The sequence below is a fragment of the Wolffia australiana genome, chromosome 4 (assembly GCF_029677425.1).
Source record: "Wolffia australiana isolate 7733 chromosome 4, ASM2967742v1".
Taxonomy (NCBI): domain Eukaryota; kingdom Viridiplantae; phylum Streptophyta; class Magnoliopsida; order Alismatales; family Araceae; genus Wolffia; species Wolffia australiana.
This window is the reverse complement of record NC_135838.1, coordinates 15,136,614-15,156,954: the sequence shown is the minus strand read 5'-3', so window position 1 is coordinate 15,156,954 and position 20,341 is coordinate 15,136,614. Positions and strand designations below refer to the sequence as shown.

Sequence of the window (20,341 nt, the reverse complement as noted above, 5' to 3'; positions counted from 1 at the left end):
AGCAGTGCCACGTCCAGCCAAGGCCTAGCGCGACCCTAAACAAGTGCACACAACCTATTTGTGGCCGCGCGCAGATTCCTGCGCGCAGCCTTCAAGCTGCGTGCTGCTTCTGTGCACGCCACGCGTGCAGGGGATTTCGCGCGCAGAGTCTTGCGCACAGCCTTGAAGCTGCGCGCCGCTTCTGCGCACGCCCCGCGTGCAGGGGGTGTCGCGCGTAGGAAGTGCTGCGCACAGCCATCTGGCCGTGTTTCAGTTTCAGTACAATCTTCTTCTCCCTTCTAAGACAATCAGAGTTGGGTTGAAGATCACAAGGTGTGTCTTCAGCATTTCCAATTTCTGTTGTTCCTTTGGTTACGTTTGATTTCGAATCCCATAGTTGATTGAATCGTTTTCCATTCTGTCTAGCAAAAATTTCATTGTTCTCGCATCCGATCGTGAACTCCTTCCCTGCAGAACTTCCAACTGCTAGCAACCCAGGCCTCAGCCTAGGTTGCCAGCAATCCAAGCAGCAAGCAAGCTCGCCCGCGCGAATCAGCACCGCGAGCAGGCTCGCCAAGGCGCCAGCGCGCAGGCTCGCCCGCGCGCAGCAGCGCCACGCGCAGCAGCGCCGAGCAGGCTCACCAGCGCAGGCGTTGGCGTGCACAAACACTTGCAGGGTGTTTGCTCAATTGTCTCACAGGGCATAAGCGAACCGTCAACAAAGAAATTTTCTCTACGGACGGTTCTGCTCAATTGAGTTTGCCAAGATATCTCCGTAAAACTTAACTGAAAATAGTTTGACTGAAGAATTAGCTGAATCCATACTTTTAAGGAATTCTCTGCAACTTATTCTGAAGAAAATTTCTACAAAGATTAACACTTGGAATTAGAGAACTGAATAGACTGATTTAATAGAAAAGAATTTTCCGCTGTTTTCTTTGCTTCCTGTGGATCGACCCTTGCTTGCCAAAGGTTGTGAGGTTATAAATTTTGTTGCATAAGCTCAATCCTCACACGAATTCAACTGATAAATAACCAGTAAAAAACACCCTGAAATTGAGCTCATCAACTGGCGCCGCTGCCGGGGAGCACGGTATTATAGTAGGAATTTTTGTTTTTCTGAATCTATAGTCATTCTTTATCATCCTCTTAAGCTGAAGGAGTTTAAAATCCTCAGCTCATCGTCTGCTAACATTTTGCTGAAGATTTATGGTAGTAACACGCTCAGGAGCTGGTGAGAAGTCTGCAGAAAAAATTAGTAGAGACGCCACCCCGGATTCTACAGTCACAGAACCAGAAATTCAGCAGAGAAATATGGCTGAAGAGATACATCAGCAGAATGAGAGGAGAAGAACTATGTTGGATAGGTCTACACCATCCGAAGCTTACAAAAAACCGATGTAAATCTGAACATCGGTGAAGGTATCTTGTTTCGATACGATAATGCATTGATCAATTCTCTACCTGAATTTAACGGATTACCTGCACAGAATCCGTTAGAATTCCTTGATGATTTTCATATTAGATGCTCTTCTCAAAATGTTCCTGGAATATCTACGGAGATGTTAAAAATGAAATATTTTCCTCTAACTCTTAAAGATAAAGCGTTTGCATGGTATCGTAATCTAGGAATCACTTTTAATTCTTGGGAAGAGATGCAAGGAAAATTTCTGCAGAAATTTTACCCTCTCTCCAAAACGAATTTTTATAGAAGAGAAATTCACAATTTCCATCCTCATGATGGAGAAGCCTTTAGTGAGTCATGGGAGAGATTCAATAATTTGTTGAGGAAATGTCCTCACCATGGCATTGAGCAATGTCAACTAGCCCAAATATTTTATGAATCTCTCTCTGATTTTATGAGAAACAAAGTAAATCTCGCTACGGGTGGAACATTTTACACCGCATACGAGGATGAGGTTTTCGATATTTTGGAGAGAGTTGCAGAAATTTACTTGCAGGAGATTGGAGCCAATCAGAATGGGAGAAACCTGCAGCCAAAAAGAGCAGGAGTTATGCAGGTTAACGCCAAGGAGGGAGAGCTACAAGCGGGCCTAAGGGAGACTAACCAGAAATTGGAGGAGCTCACCTCCACCTTGAAGAATGTCTTTTTAGGTAACTCTCCTATCATTAAAGCTAAGATCTGCTCTCTCTGCTTCACTAGGGAACATGAAGATGGGGCCTGCCAAGCCATGGAAGAAGAGGTGAAGGCCTTCAACCAGCTGCACCAACCGTGGGCAGGTCAAAAGAGGCCAAATTTCCAAAACGGAGAGAGCTTCACCAAAGGGAACAAAGATCCTTTTCAACACCAATTTCAGCAGAAGCAGCAGTTTCAATCAAGACACCAACAACAGTATCAGGCTCCCTCTCAAACTCAACCTGATTTCTCTACACTAACCCCGGTTATTTTAGATATGATCGAGAAGCAAAATCAGAAGTTGAGAGCGGAGATGGAGATGCGCATACAAGTCATGATGGAGTTCCAAACGAAGCAGATTTTTGAGTCTCAAGAACAGATGAGGAAGCTATTGGAGAGCTTCAGACCTGCACCACCTGAACACCAAGGTATAACTCTAGAACCCCATTGCACATCATATAAACTTCCCAGGAAACCGGTAATAAATCCATGCAACCTACATCATGTGCAACACTCCATTCATGATGATACGAATGGAGAAGATCCTGAAGTTCTAGCAATCTCAAAATTGAGAAATGGAAAGGAACTTCAGGATCCTTATCAGAATTCTATAGAGAATTCTAAGAAGGGGAATGAATCAAGAGAGGAAGAAGTAGAGGATTCTCCCTACGTGGAGGAACCTCTACCTTCTAAGAGTGGGCAACATGTTCCTTACCCTTCAGCTTTAAATAGGAAAAAACCGACTCTTGATTATGAAAATAGATTACTTGAGAACTTTAAAAGAGCCACCATGACTGTTACTGTAGAGGACATGCTTAGGTGTGCACCCTCCCTAAAGAAATACCTTAAGGATTCTTGCACCATTAGGAAGCCTAGGGAAGTAGTTAAATTATCTGAAAATGCCTCTAGCATCCTTAATGCCATCCCTATCAAAATGAGAGACCCTGGAGCCCCTTTTATCACACGTGACATTGGAGGAAACACATTCTCTAAAGTTTTATTAGATACGGGAGCAAGCATAAGCATCATCCCAACGGCATTATATAAGGAGTGTGGGTTTGGAGAATTAGAGGAAATACATATGGATTTACTCCTAGCTGATGGAACTGTTAGGCAACCCGAGGGAAGGTTAACCGATGTCATGATCACTGTAGAGAATTGTGAAATACCCGTAGATTTTATAGTGACTGATGTGAAAATATCGGGAAACATTAGCTTAGCTCCTATTATCTTAGGAAGACCATTTCTAGTTACGACAAAAACGATAATGGATTGGGAAAAGGGGACGGTGGAGTTTAAAATTTGAAAGGAGAGAGTTCAACTTGATATATGAAAAATGATGAAATGTCCCTTAGGAAGCAATGAGGAGTTAAAATTGTGTGCAGGGGGTGACGGAGAGGATGTGATTAAGGAATACTTGTCACAAGTAGAGGGCAGAGAGCTAGAGGAAGAAATCATAGACTCCCCTTCGGTAGAGGTAGGACCAGAATTGAAACCCTTACTCTCATCCCTCAAATATGCATATCTAGATGAGAAGAAAATCTTACCGGTAATCATTTCCTCATCACTCACTCCTGAACAAGAAAGTGACTTGCTCGATGTACTTAGGGAGCATAAAAATGCCATAGGTTGGACATTTGATGATATTAGGGGAATTCCATCTTCGATCTGTGAACATAGGATATTTTTAGAAGAGGAAGCAAGACCTTGTAGAGAGCATCAAAGGGGACTCAACCCTTACATGAGAGAAGTTCTTGAGAAAGAAATTATTAAGTGGTTGAATGCAGGAATTATTTATGCCATATCCGACAGTAGATGGGTGAGTCCCGTACACATGGTACCAAAGAAATCTGGAATTACAGTAGAAGTGAATGAAAAAGGGGAAGAGGTGCAAAAGAGATTGACCACTGGATGGAGAGTATGTATTGATTATAGGAAGCTAAACAACGCAACCAAGAAAGACCACTACCCTCTACCCTTTATGGATCAAATATTAGAAAAGTTGTCGGGGCAACAATATTTTTGTTTTCTTGACGGTTATTCAAGGTACAACCAAGTAAACATCTATCCTGATGATCAAGAGAAGACAACATTTACGAGTCCCGTAGGGACATATGCCTTTAGGCGTATGCCCTTCGGGCTATGCAATGCCCCTGCCACATTTCAGCGATGTATGAATGCCCTCTTTTCTGATTTAGTACGAGAATGTCTAGAAATCTTTATGGATGATTTTTCAGTTTTTGGATCTACCTTTGAAAACTGCTTACTAAGCCTCACCAAAGTATTGAAGAGGTGCATTGAGTCCAACCTTGTCCTAAGCTGGGGAAAATCCCATTTCATGGTGCAGGAGGGAGTAGTGCTGGGACACATGGTCAGCAACCGTGGATTGGAAGTGGACAAGGCCAAGATCGAAATCATCCAGGGCCTTCCACCTCCAACCAACCTAAAAACCCTTAGGGGTTTCCTCGGCCTGGGTTTCTATAGACGTTTCATTCTTGACTTTGCTAAAATTTCCAAACCTCTTACAAATCTTTTATCGTCTAAGAACAATGAGTTTGAACTAACACTAGAAGCTAAAGATGCATTTTATAAATTGAAGGAAGCCTTAGTTAATGCGCCTATCTTGCAAGGGCCCGATTGGACCCTTCCTTTTGAACTAATGTGTGATGCTTCTGATTTTGCAGTAGGTGCAGTGTTAGGTCAGCGAATCGACAAGAAACCCGTGGTTATCTACTACGCCAGCAGAACCTTAGTGGACGTGCAGCTAAATTATACTACTACCGAGAAGGAAAGGCTAGCCATTATTTTTGCTTTAGAAAAGTTTAGATCTTACTTGTTAGGTAGTAAAATTACTGTTTTTTCTGACCATGCAGCTATTAGATACTTGTTAACGAAGAAGGAGGCCAAACCTAGGTTGATTAGATGGGTGCTTTTATTGCAGGAATTTGATTTAGAGATCAAAGATAAGAAAGGGTGTGAAAATGTAGTAGCAGATCATCTCTCTCGAATCATGAGCACCCAACCTGAGATTATAAATGATGCATTTCCTGATGAATATGTCCTAACCGCACAAGGAACATCGCTTCCTTGGTACGCGCACATTGTCAATTTTTTGGTTTCAGGAAAAATTCCCACAGAATGGACGCGTCTGATGAGAGGAAGAAGCTGCTTAGGGATGCTCGGTGTTACTTTTGGGAAGATCCGGAGCTATTCCATTAAGTCGAGGAGTAAATTTTGTGGCGGTGTGTCCCGAGAGCGAGCAAAGAAGCATTTTGGAATTCTGTCATTCCAAACCCGGAGGGGGACACTACTCGGCCAAGGTAATAGCTCATAAAGTTGTTGAATCGGGTTTCTTTTGGCCTACATTATTTCATGACGCCCAGAAATTTTATAATACTTGTTTAGCATGCCAAGCATCCGTCAACATAAATAGGAAAGATAGAATGCCCCTACAACCCATCCTAGAAGTAGAAATATTTGATTTATGGGGAATCGATTTTATGGGACCCTTCCCTAGTTCTAATGGTTATGAATATATTTTGATGGCTGTCAATTATGTCTCCAAATGGGTAGAAGCCATTCCCTCCAAAACCAATGACAGTAAGGTAGTGACTAATTTTATTGAGAAAAACATCTTTATAGATATGGATGCCCACGAGCTATCATTAGTGATGGAGGTTCCCACTTTACAAACTACAACTTTAGGAACCTCCTCAAGAAGTTTGGTGTCCATCATCGAGTCACTACTCCTTATCACCCTCAAGCTAATGGCCAAGTTGAATTGTGCAATCGGGAGGTTAAGAAAATTTTGAGGAAAATAGTGCGTCCGGATGGGAAAGATTGGTCTATGAAGCTAGACGAGGCATTATGGGCCTATAGGACCGCTTACAAAACTCCTCTCGGCATGTCTCCCTTTCGACTTATCTTTGGGAAGGCTTGTCACCTACCACTTGAGTTAGAACACAAGGCCCTGTGGGCTATTAGGAAACTCAACCTAGATTTGGATAGAGCCGGCAAGCATAGACTTCTTCAATTGAATGAGTTGGAAGAGTTAAGAAATGAGCCTTATGAGAATTCGAAGATTTATAAAGCCAAGATGAAGATGTTTCATGATAAGAGCTTGAAGAGACGAATTTTTTTAGAGAATCAAAAAGTATGGCTTTACAACTCTAGATTAAAACTCTTTCCAGGAAAATTGAAAACGCGATGGGATGGCCCCTTCCTTGTTCAGCAGGTTTTTGAGAATGGAGCGGTTACCATTTTTTATCCTACATCTCAAAGACAATTCACTGTGAATGGGCAACGGCTCAAACCCTACTTAGAAGAAGAAGATCTTAATAGCCCCATGAATATTACTTTGGAAAAGCCACCGCACGAGAGCTCATGATCTGACTAGTTTTTGCTTCCATTTCCTATTTTCTCTATTTTGTTATTTTGCTGTGTTTTGTTTTTGTTTTCTTCATTTTTGTTTCTGTCTTCGTGTGCAGCTACTCCTATCCAAGCTAGGTACACCGTCACTGGACAACACGAATGCTTATCGCCGCCTTTCCTTCCATGGTTTGATCTCTCTTTCTCCTTTCTCGTAATTATGATTTGTCATGTAGGAACATGCCTGTTTATTGGGGGGAGGGGAGTACACTTGCATGCATCATCCATTAAAATTTTTCGTTTTGCATTCACAAACCATGGATATTTGATGATCCTAGGAGATGCTTGTCCAATGATATGCATGATAATTCGATTCTTTCCAAAAGGGTAGAGGTGCAAGAGTGGCCAGCTAGGAAATCCTAGGTGAAGTAAGCCTAGCTAGGTGCACTATGATACGTACTATTTCATCCACATCTCTTACCATTATATTTCTCTCACCTCACCACCGACTTCGGGTTGAGTTAGCACTTACATGCACGAAATTTTTAGCTTTAGTGGAGAGTAGGGTTAGTGCTAGCTTATTGGCAATATTATTATGATGTGAGTGAAGCTCCCTGAACCAAGAAGGATACAAAACTTCGTCGGGGGAATAAGCTGCCGGTCTACTAAGGACGGCATATGGGTAGTGGATAAGCGCCAACAAATTATAAAGTGAAAGCTGCATTGCGCAAAAACAAGCAAAAGCTTGCATCATAGTTACTAAAGTTGATTGTCATCAAAAATGACCAACAAGCAGCAAATGCCAAAGAAAATAAAGGTGGAAAAGCTGTCTCCCATGTGTTTGAGCCGATGCTACTATAGCCATAGTATTGAGCTACCATTAGCACCGCTCTCCACGCCTTGTTCAGTAGTGCGCTTGGGGTGTTAACTTGACCTTACTCCATATACTATGTACTTACTATATGTACTCCGTAGATCAAGTGCACTTAGTTGAGGTAGAAGGCTGAGATAGATCCTAAATTTCTCTTATGCTGGTCAAGTTCAATTGCTGAAAATACTCCTTGAAAAGAGCATGAATCAAAGCTATCGGAAGTCGAGGGTCAACTTGAGATCATCTTTTATTCTCACCTGCATTTCATTACTAAGGGACTAGTAATGATTTAAGTTGGCGGGTGTTTGATGACTCTCAAATATGTCATCAAATAATTAAACTTTTTAGTTTTCATTCATCAAAATTATAATGTTAATTCATGCTAATATCATGCATATGCATCATTTTATAAAATCACTAACCCCACTTGATCCTTTGAATCAAGTCGAATATATTTAACATTTTATGGTTAGTAAACATTTAGAGACAGGTTAAGAAGATCAAGGAAAGAGACGAGGATCAAGAGGAGCGGGCAAAAATTCAAAGAAGCAGAAATTATGAAAATGCCCCTGGGCATGACTTAAGAGAAACCTATAAATACTCTTTTGAGAGTTGATTTTAGGTTGTCCACAATTTCTCTCAAGGAAGCTAGGGCTTGGAGAGAAAGGATTTCTGCAGACCCTCCAAGGCTGATGAGCATTGGAGCTGGGAGAGAAGCAAGCCGAGGAGTAGCTGGAGCACGACGATCGTTGCCTTGCCCGGAAGGAGTGACACAAGGAGGCGTGAGCGTTTCGGTTTCGGTACAATCTTCTTCTCCCTTCTAAGACAATCAGGATTGGGCTGAAGGTCACAAGCTGTGTCTTCAGCATTTCCAATTTCTGTTGTTCCTTTGGTTACGTTTGATTTCGAATCCCATAGTTGATTGAATCGTTTTCCCTTCTGTCTAGCAAAAATTCATTGTTCTCGCATCCGATCGTGAACTCCTTCCTTGCAGAACTTCCAACTGCTAGCAACCCAAGCCTCATCCTAGGTTGCCAGCAATCCAAGCAGCGAGCAAGCTCGCACGCGCGAATCAGCACCGCGAGCAGGCCACGCGCGCTGGCCGCGCGCGCCAAGAGCTCACCCGCCGCAACGCTGCGCGCAGGCTCGCCCGCGCGTAGGCTCGCCCGTGCGCAGCAGCGCCACGTGCAGGTTAGCCCGCGCGCAGCAGCGACGCGTGCAGGTTAGCCCGCGCGCAGTAGTGCTGCGAGCAGGCTCACCCGCGCGCAGTAGTGCTGCGAGCAGGCTCACCCGCGCGCAGGCGTTCGTGCGTGCACAAACACCCGCAGGGTGTTTGCTCAATTGCCTCACAGGGCATAAGCGAACCGTCAACAAAGAAAATTTCTCTACTGACGGTTCTGCTCAATTGAGTTTGCCAAGATATCTCCGTAAAACTTAACTGAAGATAATTTGACTGAAGAATTAGCTGAATCCATACTTTTAAGGAATTCTTTGCAACTTATTCTGAAGAAAATTTCTACAGAGATTAACACTTGGAATTAGAGAACTGAATAGACTGATTTAATAGAAAAGAATTTTCCGCTATTTTGTTTGCTTCTTGTGGATCGACCCTTGCTTGCCAAAGGCTGTGAGGTTATATATTTTGTTGCATAAGCTCAATCCTCACACGAATTCAACTGATAAATAACCAGTAAAAAACACCCTAAAATTGAGCTCATCAGACAGCCGAGAGGAGACACAGGCATTTAATCGAAACAGCACTCTCACTGCTTCATCATGCAAAAATGCCTAAGCAATTTTGGGATGAAGCACTAGTAACTTCAGCATACCTGATAAATATACTAACTACTCCAATCCTGAAGAACAAATCTTCTTACGAAATGCTTTTTAAAAATAAACCTGATTACTCTTTATTGAGAACCTTTGGTTGCCTGTGTTATCCCTACTGAAGGCCTTATGTTAAACATAAACTTGAGCCAAGATCAGAAAGATGTGTATTTTTAGGTTACAGTGCTCTTCATCTCGACTACTGATGTTTGTCTCTCCAAACAGGTAATTGTTTTATCTCTAGACATTATTTTCTTTGAAAACTCATTTCCTTTCTCATTTGAACAAAATTTTAGTCAAGGAAAAGGTGTTCTGGGCTCATTTCATGAAAATCTTTAAACCTCAAGAACAAGTGAAATGGATGCCAGTAACACTGATAATCTGACTATCGAACCAAATGACTCATCTGGTGGGATCAATAGCCCGAACACTGATCTAGGTCCTTCATCAATAGCTACTACATCTGATGATGGATCTGATCAATCTGAATTGAAGAATCCAAATTCAATACGGCTTATTGATCCAAACAACCCAACTGAGGAAGAGAAACCGATCTTGAACACTCTGGACTATAATCCTGAAGTTGGAGAAATTCTAAAAACAAGACCTATTCATGATATTTACTCAGAATTTACTCCTCCAAAACGTCGTCTGTCACTAACTGTAGCTCCTTATCCACTACCTACATGTCTGACTGTTGATGTAGTCCACTCAGAAGAAACGTCTTTTTTCAAAGTTGCATCCATGAGTCCTCATTGGATGCAAGCTATGAAGGATGAGTTTAATGTGTTAATACAAAACCAAACTTGGAAATTAGTTCCCAAAAACCCAAATTTGCACATAATTGGATGCAAGTGGGTATACAAAACTAAGTACAAACAAGATGGTACAATTGATAAATATAAAGCACGACTGGTTGCTAAAGGTTATAATCAGCAAGAGGGATTTGACTTATTCGAAACTTTTAGTCCAGTAATAAAACACACAACCATTTGTTTGCTGCTTTCATTTGCAGTTACCATGAACTGGAACATTCATCAAGTGGACGTATCTAATGCATTTTTACATGGAGATCTAAAAGAAACCTTATACATGGAACAACCCATGGGTTTCAGAGATCTGACCAATCCTAATCATGTTTGTCTTCTTATAAAATCTATATATGGTTTAAAATAATCTCCAAGAGCCTGGTTTTGTAAATTGACTCAATTCCTAGTTCAATTAGATTTCATTGGGTCGAAAACCGATACATCATTTTTTAAAAATCCTCCTCATCAAAACCAATCTTTATTCTCATATATGTTGATGACATACTTATACTCGGTACGAGAAGTAGACGACTAGGATTTAATCTAGGATTTCACATAGAATAAGATTACATCTAGCAGTCAGGATCAAACATAGAATAGGAAAATATAAAATAAAGAAATACTTCATTTTTAATCCAACGGTCATTATTTATTTTAACATAGCCGTTATATCAGTTATAACGGTTATGATTAAAACAGAAATATTACTATTATTAGTATCACTATACAGCTATAAATACGAACAAACATCAGCTGTAAACTCTTGAGGATCAATAAACAATCTACATTCAAGATTGTTGGTGCCCGCTCTTCTCTCTCAATTTCTTCCTATCTTCTTCTTCAATCTTTCTTCTTCTTCTTCTTCAATCTCTACCGAGAATTCTTCACACAGCGACCTTGGTGTTCAACGCTGAGAGGGCCTCGACACCAGCGTTTGTGCCTCGGCCCTCGGTCTTCTTTCCCGCTTCCACTGATCTTCAGCCCTCCGGTTCCCCCAGCCGTCGGGGGTAGCAGGAATACTGGATGCCGCCGTCCAATGTACGATGCCGACCGCATCCTTTTCCTATCTCGAGACCACGAGTGGTCGATCTCATCCTCTGGCTGTGTGTTGCCGCCTGTAAACAGACATCTGTCCGCCATGACTATCCCCTTCGCCTGCAAAGCCTTTGTCCGGGAAGAGATTCGAACATTGTCATACAGAGCCTGCCCGGCGCTATACCCATCGTGTTCATCTATTTGTCTATTGATCTAGCCGGTGACTTTTAAGTGCTCTTTCATGAAATTTTCTAAATGATTGCATCATAGTATCACACATACCATACGCCTGCCACATTGGTGTAACACGACCTGACTATCCTGTCCCATTGTGTTACATCGGTCCTTACCATGTTGTACTGATAACATATTCTAAATCTATGCGGATGTTATTTTCATTACAGTTACACCAAAAATGCTCAAGGATAAAATATGGGGGAGGTAAATGAACAATTTTCATTGGTCTCCCTCATGACACACGACATATATTCTACATTCAGGGAGCTGTTTTTTTCTCAAAACCTCTATTGTATAATAAAAAAAATTTCTAATTCCAAATGAACTTTATTTTCTGCACCCCTTAGGCTAATGACACGTATTTTGGCACTGGTTAGAACCATTCCGCTAGTGACATGTTATGGGCAATATTGAATTTTATTTGGTACTGATATTTATATCTGAACATTTTTGTTTCAAGGAAAAAATTGTATTCATGTACTGATAAATGTCATAACTGTGTTCATGAAATTTATTTTTAATAATATATAACATTTATGATATACGGAGAAAATTGAAGGAAAAATAATATATAACATTTAAGGAAAAATTGAAGTTAAATCTACGGAGGAATTACCACTAGTGGCTTTAATTTTTATGCCTTATGCGGTGAATGACATTGTTTGTAATTACTCCAGTTCATAATTTTTGGGCCGTGTATTATAAATGTTTTACTACAATGTTTCTCTGAAAAAACATTTTTGATCCAAAGGAATTGGAATTCTCTTTTGTAGTGCATGTTTGAAGAGGCCATGAGGAGGACAACATGGTTAGAAGTCGTGACGTGTAGCATTTAGAGTGGGGCTATTCAATCAAAGACTGAAGAAGTTATAAGAAGTTTAAACATTGATACTTGGAATTCACACATTAGACTTGGACGTTGCTGTTATTTTTTCTAGTGTTATCAAAAGACTGTCTTTCTAGTATTTATACAAACACATAGCATGTAGACTCACGATGCTTGATGCCTGATTGACGATTTAAGTGAGTATAAATAAACTAGTGAAATCATGAAAAAACATTAGATGAGGGTCATTAAAATATTAACAAGAATTTAAAACTCCAAGTATATGCTGTGTATTAACACGAATATCATAATTCTCAAATATGTCAGATTATGTGTATAGGTTATATGTAATATATTTGTGTGATATTTATAAATGTGAGCAAGAGACAGAAATCAACTAAAACCGTTCTGATGACATTTTAACCAAAGAAACTTTTATTTGAACGTGTGTTTAAATGGCAGTAAATTATTATTCAGAAGGATTTGATGTATGTATATATCGTATAATATATATACAACACCAATATATGACGAGAATTGGCAAACAGGTAAAATCATGTAATATAGAACAATCCCGTTATAGTTAATTGAATATCTAATGTAATTTTACTTGAAATATATTCAGTGATAGTTTATTATTGAGAATAATTCAATATATATAGATGAATTTGTGTGTACATAAATGACTCTTCCAAGTACCTAAATATACAGGCTTTCAGTAAGATCCTCAAATGATTTGGGGCTCAACTATGTGAAAGATTTGGGGCAGAGTAAAAAGTTTATTTGGGGATGGCATCAAAAGAGATCAATCATCAATATTCTGATGATGACTTCAGGGGTTGATGATGACACAGATTAACCAACTTTTTATATGAAGTACTTTCTTGTTACGCCACATTCAGGGCTCATCATCACCCATTGCTTGAGAGCCAAACATAATTCAGGACTAACCTATGATGTATTAAAAAAGTGATTATACCCTATCATATACTCATTTACTAGAGAGTTAAATTGTATTCATGCACCGAACTATATTAGAGCTAAGTAAAGTTGAAGTACCATTCACCCCCCTGTTACGTCATATGGTATCAACCTAAACTCACATAAAAGACTCAAGTAGGCCCATATCTCATCATTATCTTTCAAAATGATTACATAATGATTATTACAAAGATTAATTAACATTTAGTTGATTTAAATCATGTATCAAGTTAAGTCTCTCAAAGATGCGGCTCTAAGATGCACTCCACATTTCAAAAGGCTATAAGTAGTTTAATAAAATCTGGATGAAACCTTAAGGTTTCACCAACACTCCTACAACTGCATATGGCATAGTAAACTTTCACAAACTAATACGTCATTCTGGATATGCGATGAAGTGCATCTTGTGCATAGAGTTATATAAACATTAACTAATTTAAATATCTAATGTTCATGATTGTGATGCATATAATGTTCACTTGTGTAGGTCTTGATTTGGAGTTATAACAGAATCACAATGGTGTCAAGAAAACATTAAAAAAATAACCTTTGCATGGATCACATCCATATTTCCTTCGACTGGAGATGCTCATGTGTACATCCTCTAGATATATCCATGCGGTACATAGCACATCAAAACTCTTCATTGGCCTTAACGAGATACGTTTAACCCCCGTTGTCTCTGTTACGTCGTCCCGGTCATATCGGAAATGGAATGGAGCTGTGGGGAGAAAGGGGAGAAAGGGGCAGGCCCCTGATGAATTTCTTTCATCAGGGGCCCTTCCCTATTCTGACCTTGATGAATTTCTTTCAGGGCCCTTCCCTATTTATAGTAAGTGAGTACTTTTCATAAAGCCCCCCAAACTTAAGTGTATATTTTGTCGCCCAAAGAAGTCCATTTGCGTGTGACACTCCACGACCATGTATAGGTCTAGTTAACGGTTCAAACGACCATATAACATTCCTTGGCCTTCCAAATTAATTAACTATATCATCATATACATTAATTAATTAATATCAGATGGATTTAATCTAATCAATATGTTGAGTCTGCAACTTGTAGGGTGCCAAGCTACAGTTAATGCTCTTGAAGATTCCAAGGACTGTGTATGGACTGACTCATGGAGCCTGTTAGTCATTGGTTACTATATAGTGTATAAGAATAGTCATATCAATGCAAGCATATCGTCCAGTCATGACCACTGAGTTAGAAATCCCATTAGTTTCAACCCTTCATTATCCTTCATAGGACATGGGCATTTGTATAGAATTTGTCTCCTAAGAGTCTTACATTGCTTAATCTATGTCTACCATTTCTTTTCCGCGTGTTGATATCAAGCTCTCTAACAACATATTGCTGCATATTTTCCTCGATACCGACCAACTGAGATTTTCATTGATACTAACAAAGAAACATGTTGCCTTATTTGACGAGCCACGAACAAAGGCAATAAAGTGGTACAGGTGCATATGCGTCGCGGTAGATTATTTACGAATTAATGACATTATTCGATCTCAGTTTGAATAAGATAAAATAACATGGAAAACTCCAACCGGAGGAGTATATCTATATTTTTTAAACCTTGACAGCTTCATCTCCGCCGCTGATAAGCAGAGGCTCTGAGTAGTCACAGTCAGTGGTATTGCCGGAGACGACAACCTCTCCAACTCCCCCCACGTTCTCTTCCGCCGTTTTCCCCCATACCACGATGTAGAGACCCCCGATCACCAGAATCATGCCCGCCAGACTGAAAACCGAAGATTCCGATGAAAATTAATCCCATCTCGAAACTCCCATAGATAATATTAGAAAATATCCCTGGGTAGCAAATAAAAACACCAAAGAAAATCACTACATCCACTTTGGATTATTTTCCGTGGTGAGAAAATAAGTCACATGAATTAGTTTACTAAGGATCAACAATACAATACTAGATGTGATTACAAATATGTATTTTCATTGAACTGGCCAACATATATCTCATGTCACTATAAATCTCAATTTAACATTGATAAATCAATACCTCCCCCAGCAGAAAGGCACATGGAGGAGAATAGGCTCAAAGATAGCGACGATAACGTTGCATAGAGGGCTGAAGACACTAGTGAAGAGGGGGCCCTTCTTCTCCACGCACCACAATATCACGAACAATCCAATGGCAGAGCAGAATACACCCTGAGCACCAGTGATTACCAATTAAAATCTCCATGTATTATACTCCTGTTCTTTCATCGTTTTCAGGAAGAGTCTGGATAATTACACTGTAGGTGATGGTGAGAAGTTGAAGGTCCCATCCTAGCCTCCACGCGTCAGGCGTTTGCACAAAAAGGAGCGCAAGGAGGCCCGATTGCAAGGCTCCCATCCAGCACATAACAGCTGTTGTCGTCAACTGGGAGGTGCAATCTAAGGTTATCCACGCCTGCGACAAATGAAAGCTGTCAAAACCTATGAGCTTCTGCCTTCTCTGTTAAGTTCACCTGTCGCAATAGCTACTGCGGTTTAGGATAGGTAGAACCACAAGCAAACAGAGAATACACAGAAAGAGACAAACACAGGGACAAGCAAAGAGAGGGAGACGGACGTAGACCGACCGAAAGAGAGAGAAACATAGGGACAGACTGCAAAAGACCGAGAGAAGGACAAAGGCAGACGCAAAGAGATAAAGGAGTAAAATACAGAGATAGATAGATAGATAGATAGATAGATACAAATAAAGGAATACTGAGATAGTAGAGGGCTATAGATATAGAAAGAAAGAGAAATAGAGATATAGATAGGTAGATAGATATAGATAGATAGAGGCGAAAGAGAAACACACAAATAGATATATAGAGTGGTCGAGAGAGAGAGAAATTGAGATATAGATTGGTAGATACATATAAATAGATACAGAGCGAGAGAGAGACACATATAGGTCGATATTTAGAGAGAGAGAGAGAAATTCAGATATAGATAGGTAGATAGATAAAGATAGATAGAGAGCGAGAGAGAGACACATATATAGGGAGATGTAGAGATAGAGAGAGAGAAATTCATACATATATCGGTAGGTAGACAGATAGATAGAGAGCGAAAGCGAAACAAGTCTATAGATAGATAGATAGATAGATAGATAGATAGATAGATAGATAGATAGATAGAGAGAGAGAAATGCAGATATATATAGGTAGATTTAGATACATTGAGAACGTGAGAGAATAACACGTACGGATAGAGACAAATAGAGAGAAAGAGACAAAGAGATAGATAGAAAGAAATACATACATAGATAGAAACAAAAATATAGATACAGAAATGCAGTTATAGATACATTGATATATATATAGCTATAAAAACATGTATCGATAGATAGAGAAATAGAGAGATAAATGCAGATATAGATAGAGAGATAGAGATAGGTAGATAGAGAGAGACAGATACAGAGGTTGAGCTGACATATAAATATAAATATAGTGAGATGAAATGAGAGAAATCATCATAGATAGAAGATAGAAAGAGAGATAGAGAGATAGAAATATAGATAGAGGTAAAAAACAAAGATGGATTGAAATGGATAGATACAGAGAAAAATACTCAGACAGATCGAAATGGATAGATAGAGAGAAATACAGATACAGACAGATAGAGAGAAAGGCAGAGAGAGAGAGAGAAACACACAGGTATATGGATAGATATAGATATATAGAGCGATAGAGAGAAATACAGAGTTAGTTAGATACATATGGATCGACAGAGAGAGAGAAATACAGTGATATATACATATAGCAATACTGGTATAGATAGAGAGAGAAAAATACAGGGAGAGAGATACGGCGATTAATATATAGATAAATATGGATATACAGAGGGAGAGAGGTACGGCGATTGATATATAGACAGATATCGATAGATAGAGGACGAGAAATACGAAGTTTGATATGTAGACAGATATCGATAGATAGGGGGAGAGAGAAATACAGAGATAGAGAGAGAGAGAGAGAGCGCAGAGAGGCAGAGAGACAGAGAGAGAGAGAGAGAGAGAGGAGAGAGAGAAAGATAGAGAGAGAGATAGAGAGATAGAGAGGGAGAAGAGAGGCAGAGAAGCGGAGAGATAGATAGAGATAGAGAGAGAAGGAAGGCAAAGAGGCAGCGAGAGAGAAGGAGAGAGAGATAGAGAGATAGAACGGGAGAAGAAGGCAGAGAAGCAGAGAGAGAGAGAAGAAAGGCAAGGAGGCAGAGAGAGAGAAGGAGAGAGAGATAGAGAGATAGAGAGGGAGAAGAAAGGCAAAGAGGCAGAGAGAGAGAGAAGAAAGGCAAAGAGGCAGAGAGAGAGAGAAGAAAGGCAAAGAGGCAGAGAGAGAGAGAAGAAAGGCAAAGAGGCAGAGAGAGAGAGAAGAAAGGCAAAGAGGCAGAGAGACAGAGAGGCGGAGTGATAGGGAGAGAGAGAGAGAGCCAAATACAAAGAGAGAGAGAGAGAGAGAGAGCCAAAGACAAAGAGAGAGAGAGAGAGAGCGAGAGAGAATGAGAGAGAGAGAGAGCCAGAGACAAAGAGAGAGAGAGAGAGAGAGAGAGAGAGAGAGAGAGACAGAGACAAAGAGAGAGAGAGAGAGAGAGCCAGAGCAGAGAGAGAGAGAGAGAGACAGACAGACAGACAGACAAAGAGAGAGACCTGGTAGATGAAACAGGAAGACCAAGTGCAGACACCACCGGCAAGAAGCAGACCGCCTAGTATCCAGCTACTATCGACGGACAAAGAAAGGCCTTCATGCTGTGAGCTGTGATATCCGAAGATCACAGGTCCTTTGAACAATGTCATGAACACTGCTCCTCCAACGCAGAGTAAAGTACCCAAGAGTTTGGCCCTTCCTCTCAATTCCGATAGCTCTAGCTTCTCCATCCTGAGGTAAAAAATCTCCTGCTTATTAAGTACAATATTTTAAAAGAGAGATATAGCAAGGTAAAGTCCGAATACCCACCGAAAAACCAATGTAAAAATAAATGTAATTGCAGGGTACATGCAATACATTGTCGTGGCCAAGGTCGTGGAAGTGAGTGAAAGCCCGGCGAAGTAAAGATTCTGGCTGACTGTGATCCTGTCCATATAACCGGGTTCTTTTTAGGAAAAACTGTGTCATTCGCTATGCACATCCAGAATTACTAAATTGACAGACTAACCCCAGTATTGCGAGTACGAAGATCTTTCCCAAGTCTCTAAGCGATGGCTTTGCGCTTCGGCCACTGCCGGGAGGCACATCAGCCCTACGGTTCAGATGGAAAATATTAAGTCTGGGTTACTTACCTCTCTATAAAGAGGACGATCACTGTGATGGCGATACAAGCAACGCACTGTCTGAAGAAGACGTAAAGATAATGACTCATTCCTTGGTGTAGAACAACCCGAGACAGCAGGTACATGGCGGCATAGGATAGTTGCACATAGATCTGCCCTAGCACGGGTCCGTGCTCCATTGCGAATAACTTCAATTCCCTCCTGCTTCTTTCTCTCTCACCTCGTTGTTCCCTCCCTCCACTGACGCGTCGGCTCCGGAAGCTTAAATTGGAGGAAATTTAGGCGCTCTCACACTTATATTCGCACACTCTCTCTCTCTCGATTCCTCATGATCGATCAGAAAATAAAGAAAAACGCAATTTTGGTCTTACTCTCCCGTTCTCTTTCATGAACGAATAATAAAAAACTTAAAACGCTCCCTTCCTCCTATCTCTCTAATTATCGCTCTTTTTTTTTCTATCTCTCAGGATGATCGGCACCGATCGAGAAAATGACAAGAACAAAAACGTGTTTCTGTCTCTCTCTCTCTTACGATTAGTGTTCACCCGTCCAGATATCGGTACCGGATGACGGAATCGGGACGGATGCTGTGTCGGTTACCGGAAATGCAATTTTCCGGTATCCGTTCATTCCGATATCCAGATATCGGATATCGCTATTGGATATCGGTTGCTACAGTGCCGATATCATTTACCAATATCCGTCTCGATGTCGGGATCTGTCTCCGTCTCAGGGGGAAGGATGACGATATTGGATATCGGGTGTGGATATTGGGTGTGGATATCGGTTTTCGATATCCAACACCGATATATTTTATAAAAATATATTTCATTCATTATTGAAGAGCGATTAGCGGAATCAACCTGCGGTAAAGAGTATTTAGAGCTTTTAATTTGTTTATTGGCGATGTAATAAATACAAGTCAAACTTTTTTTTTCATGTGGGATAACTGCAGGATTCAAAGATTAACAAACTCTGACTACTTTATCCCATATGGAGATAAGAGAAATTTCGGCCTGTATTTATTAGACGAAGTATTAATATCATAAATATATATTATATATAAACCAATTATAATATAAAGAAAATCTATCAATATAATATTAATTCATTAATATATATACCTTGTCTAATATATACAGCGCACGATTTAGAATATCTCCCATATGGGATAACGGGATTTGAATTTTAATGTAAACTGCGTATCCTGTTATCCCATATGGACGAAAATAAAAATATTACACTGTATAGATTGATCGAGGTTAATAACATATCAAAACGTAAGTTGTTAGATTTAAATGAACAAACGAATGAGATAGATAAGTTAACTTTTGTCGGTCGATACCCGTACCGATATCCGGATATCAAAAACCGATAATCAGCATCTGGTATCTGTCGCGTCCCTCTACATACGGTATCCGGTACTGATCCGTCTACCCCTAAGAGACGGATATCATCCGATATCCGATATCTGGCACCGCCCCATTTTTTCCCGGATATCAGATATCGGTTGTCCGATACCGAATGACGGACGGATATCAGTTGGGCGAACCCTGCTTGCGATCAAAAAAGAAGTAAAAGTACTGACAAGACTCTCTCTGTCTACATGTACTTCAGTCGAATCCTCTCGTTGCATGAGTGCGATTCGTATGGGTCCCACACTTTCAGTTTTTCTCCCACCAACGAATCGTCGCCATGATTTTCTTTGGTAAAAAAGAAAGTTAAAATTAAAACCGTGATAAAAGAAAATATAAAAGTTATTTCTCTCTGATGATCCATCATGGTTGGTCTCGTTGCTCCTCAGATTGTTCTAGATGGCCATGTATGGCTCCTGGAAGACCAATACCTCCCTCCATCGCTCAGGGACCGGGACGTCCAAATAAGTAGCTTGCACTGGATGATGGAAGCCCTAATGGTGTTTTGCTTTTAGAGGATATGAACCATAACGCCCACTTAACACCAATCAACCATAATGTGCACTCGTCTACCATTGAAATAACG

The 20,341-nt window shown here is 40.4% G+C and overlaps 1 protein-coding gene and 1 non-coding gene across 3 annotated transcripts; both read right to left on the bottom strand.

Annotated features, from left to right (window-relative positions):
* Positions 1–1,680: 1,680 nt before the first annotated feature.
* On the bottom strand, positions 1,681–1,789 carry LOC144702840 (small nucleolar RNA R71). Its single transcript, XR_013581413.1, has one exon. It is a non-coding gene; the product is annotated as a small nucleolar RNA R71 (small nucleolar RNA).
* Positions 1,790–14,444: 12,655 nt separating this feature from the next.
* LOC144702059 (WAT1-related protein At5g07050-like) lies at positions 14,445–18,625 on the bottom strand. Of its 2 annotated transcripts, none has more exons than XM_078573929.1 (7): positions 18,398–18,625; positions 18,226–18,309; positions 18,027–18,143; positions 17,720–17,948; positions 15,332–15,490; positions 15,095–15,246; positions 14,445–14,818 (listed from the first exon to the last, which is right to left on the bottom strand). In XM_078573929.1, the coding sequence occupies exons 1-7, from the start codon at positions 18,517–18,519 to the stop codon at positions 14,647–14,649; spliced, it is 1,035 nt and encodes a 344-aa protein (XP_078430055.1). In that variant the 5' UTR covers positions 18,520–18,625; the 3' UTR covers positions 14,445–14,646. The 2 variants fall into 2 exon arrangements, with proteins under 2 accessions (XP_078430055.1, XP_078430054.1); XM_078573928.1 differs by having other exon boundaries at positions 18,226–18,288; positions 18,350–18,624.
* Positions 18,626–20,341: the final 1,716 nt, after the last annotated feature.

What these genes read in the sequence shown, in the direction of transcription:
- LOC144702059 (XM_078573928.1), bottom strand. Translation starts at nt 18,519, where the DNA reads ATGGAGCACGGACCCGTGCTAGGGCAGATCTATGTGCAACTATCCTAT. An exon ending in ATTTTTACATTGGTTTTTCG is followed by an intron (nt 17,949 to 18,026) that starts GTGGGTATTCGG and finishes TTTTTACCTCAG; the next exon opens with GATGGAGAAGCTAGAGCTAT. An exon ending in CTTCCTGTTTCATCTACCAG is followed by an intron (nt 15,491 to 17,719) that starts GTCTCTCTCTTT and finishes CATTTGTCGCAG; the next exon opens with GCGTGGATAACCTTAGATTG.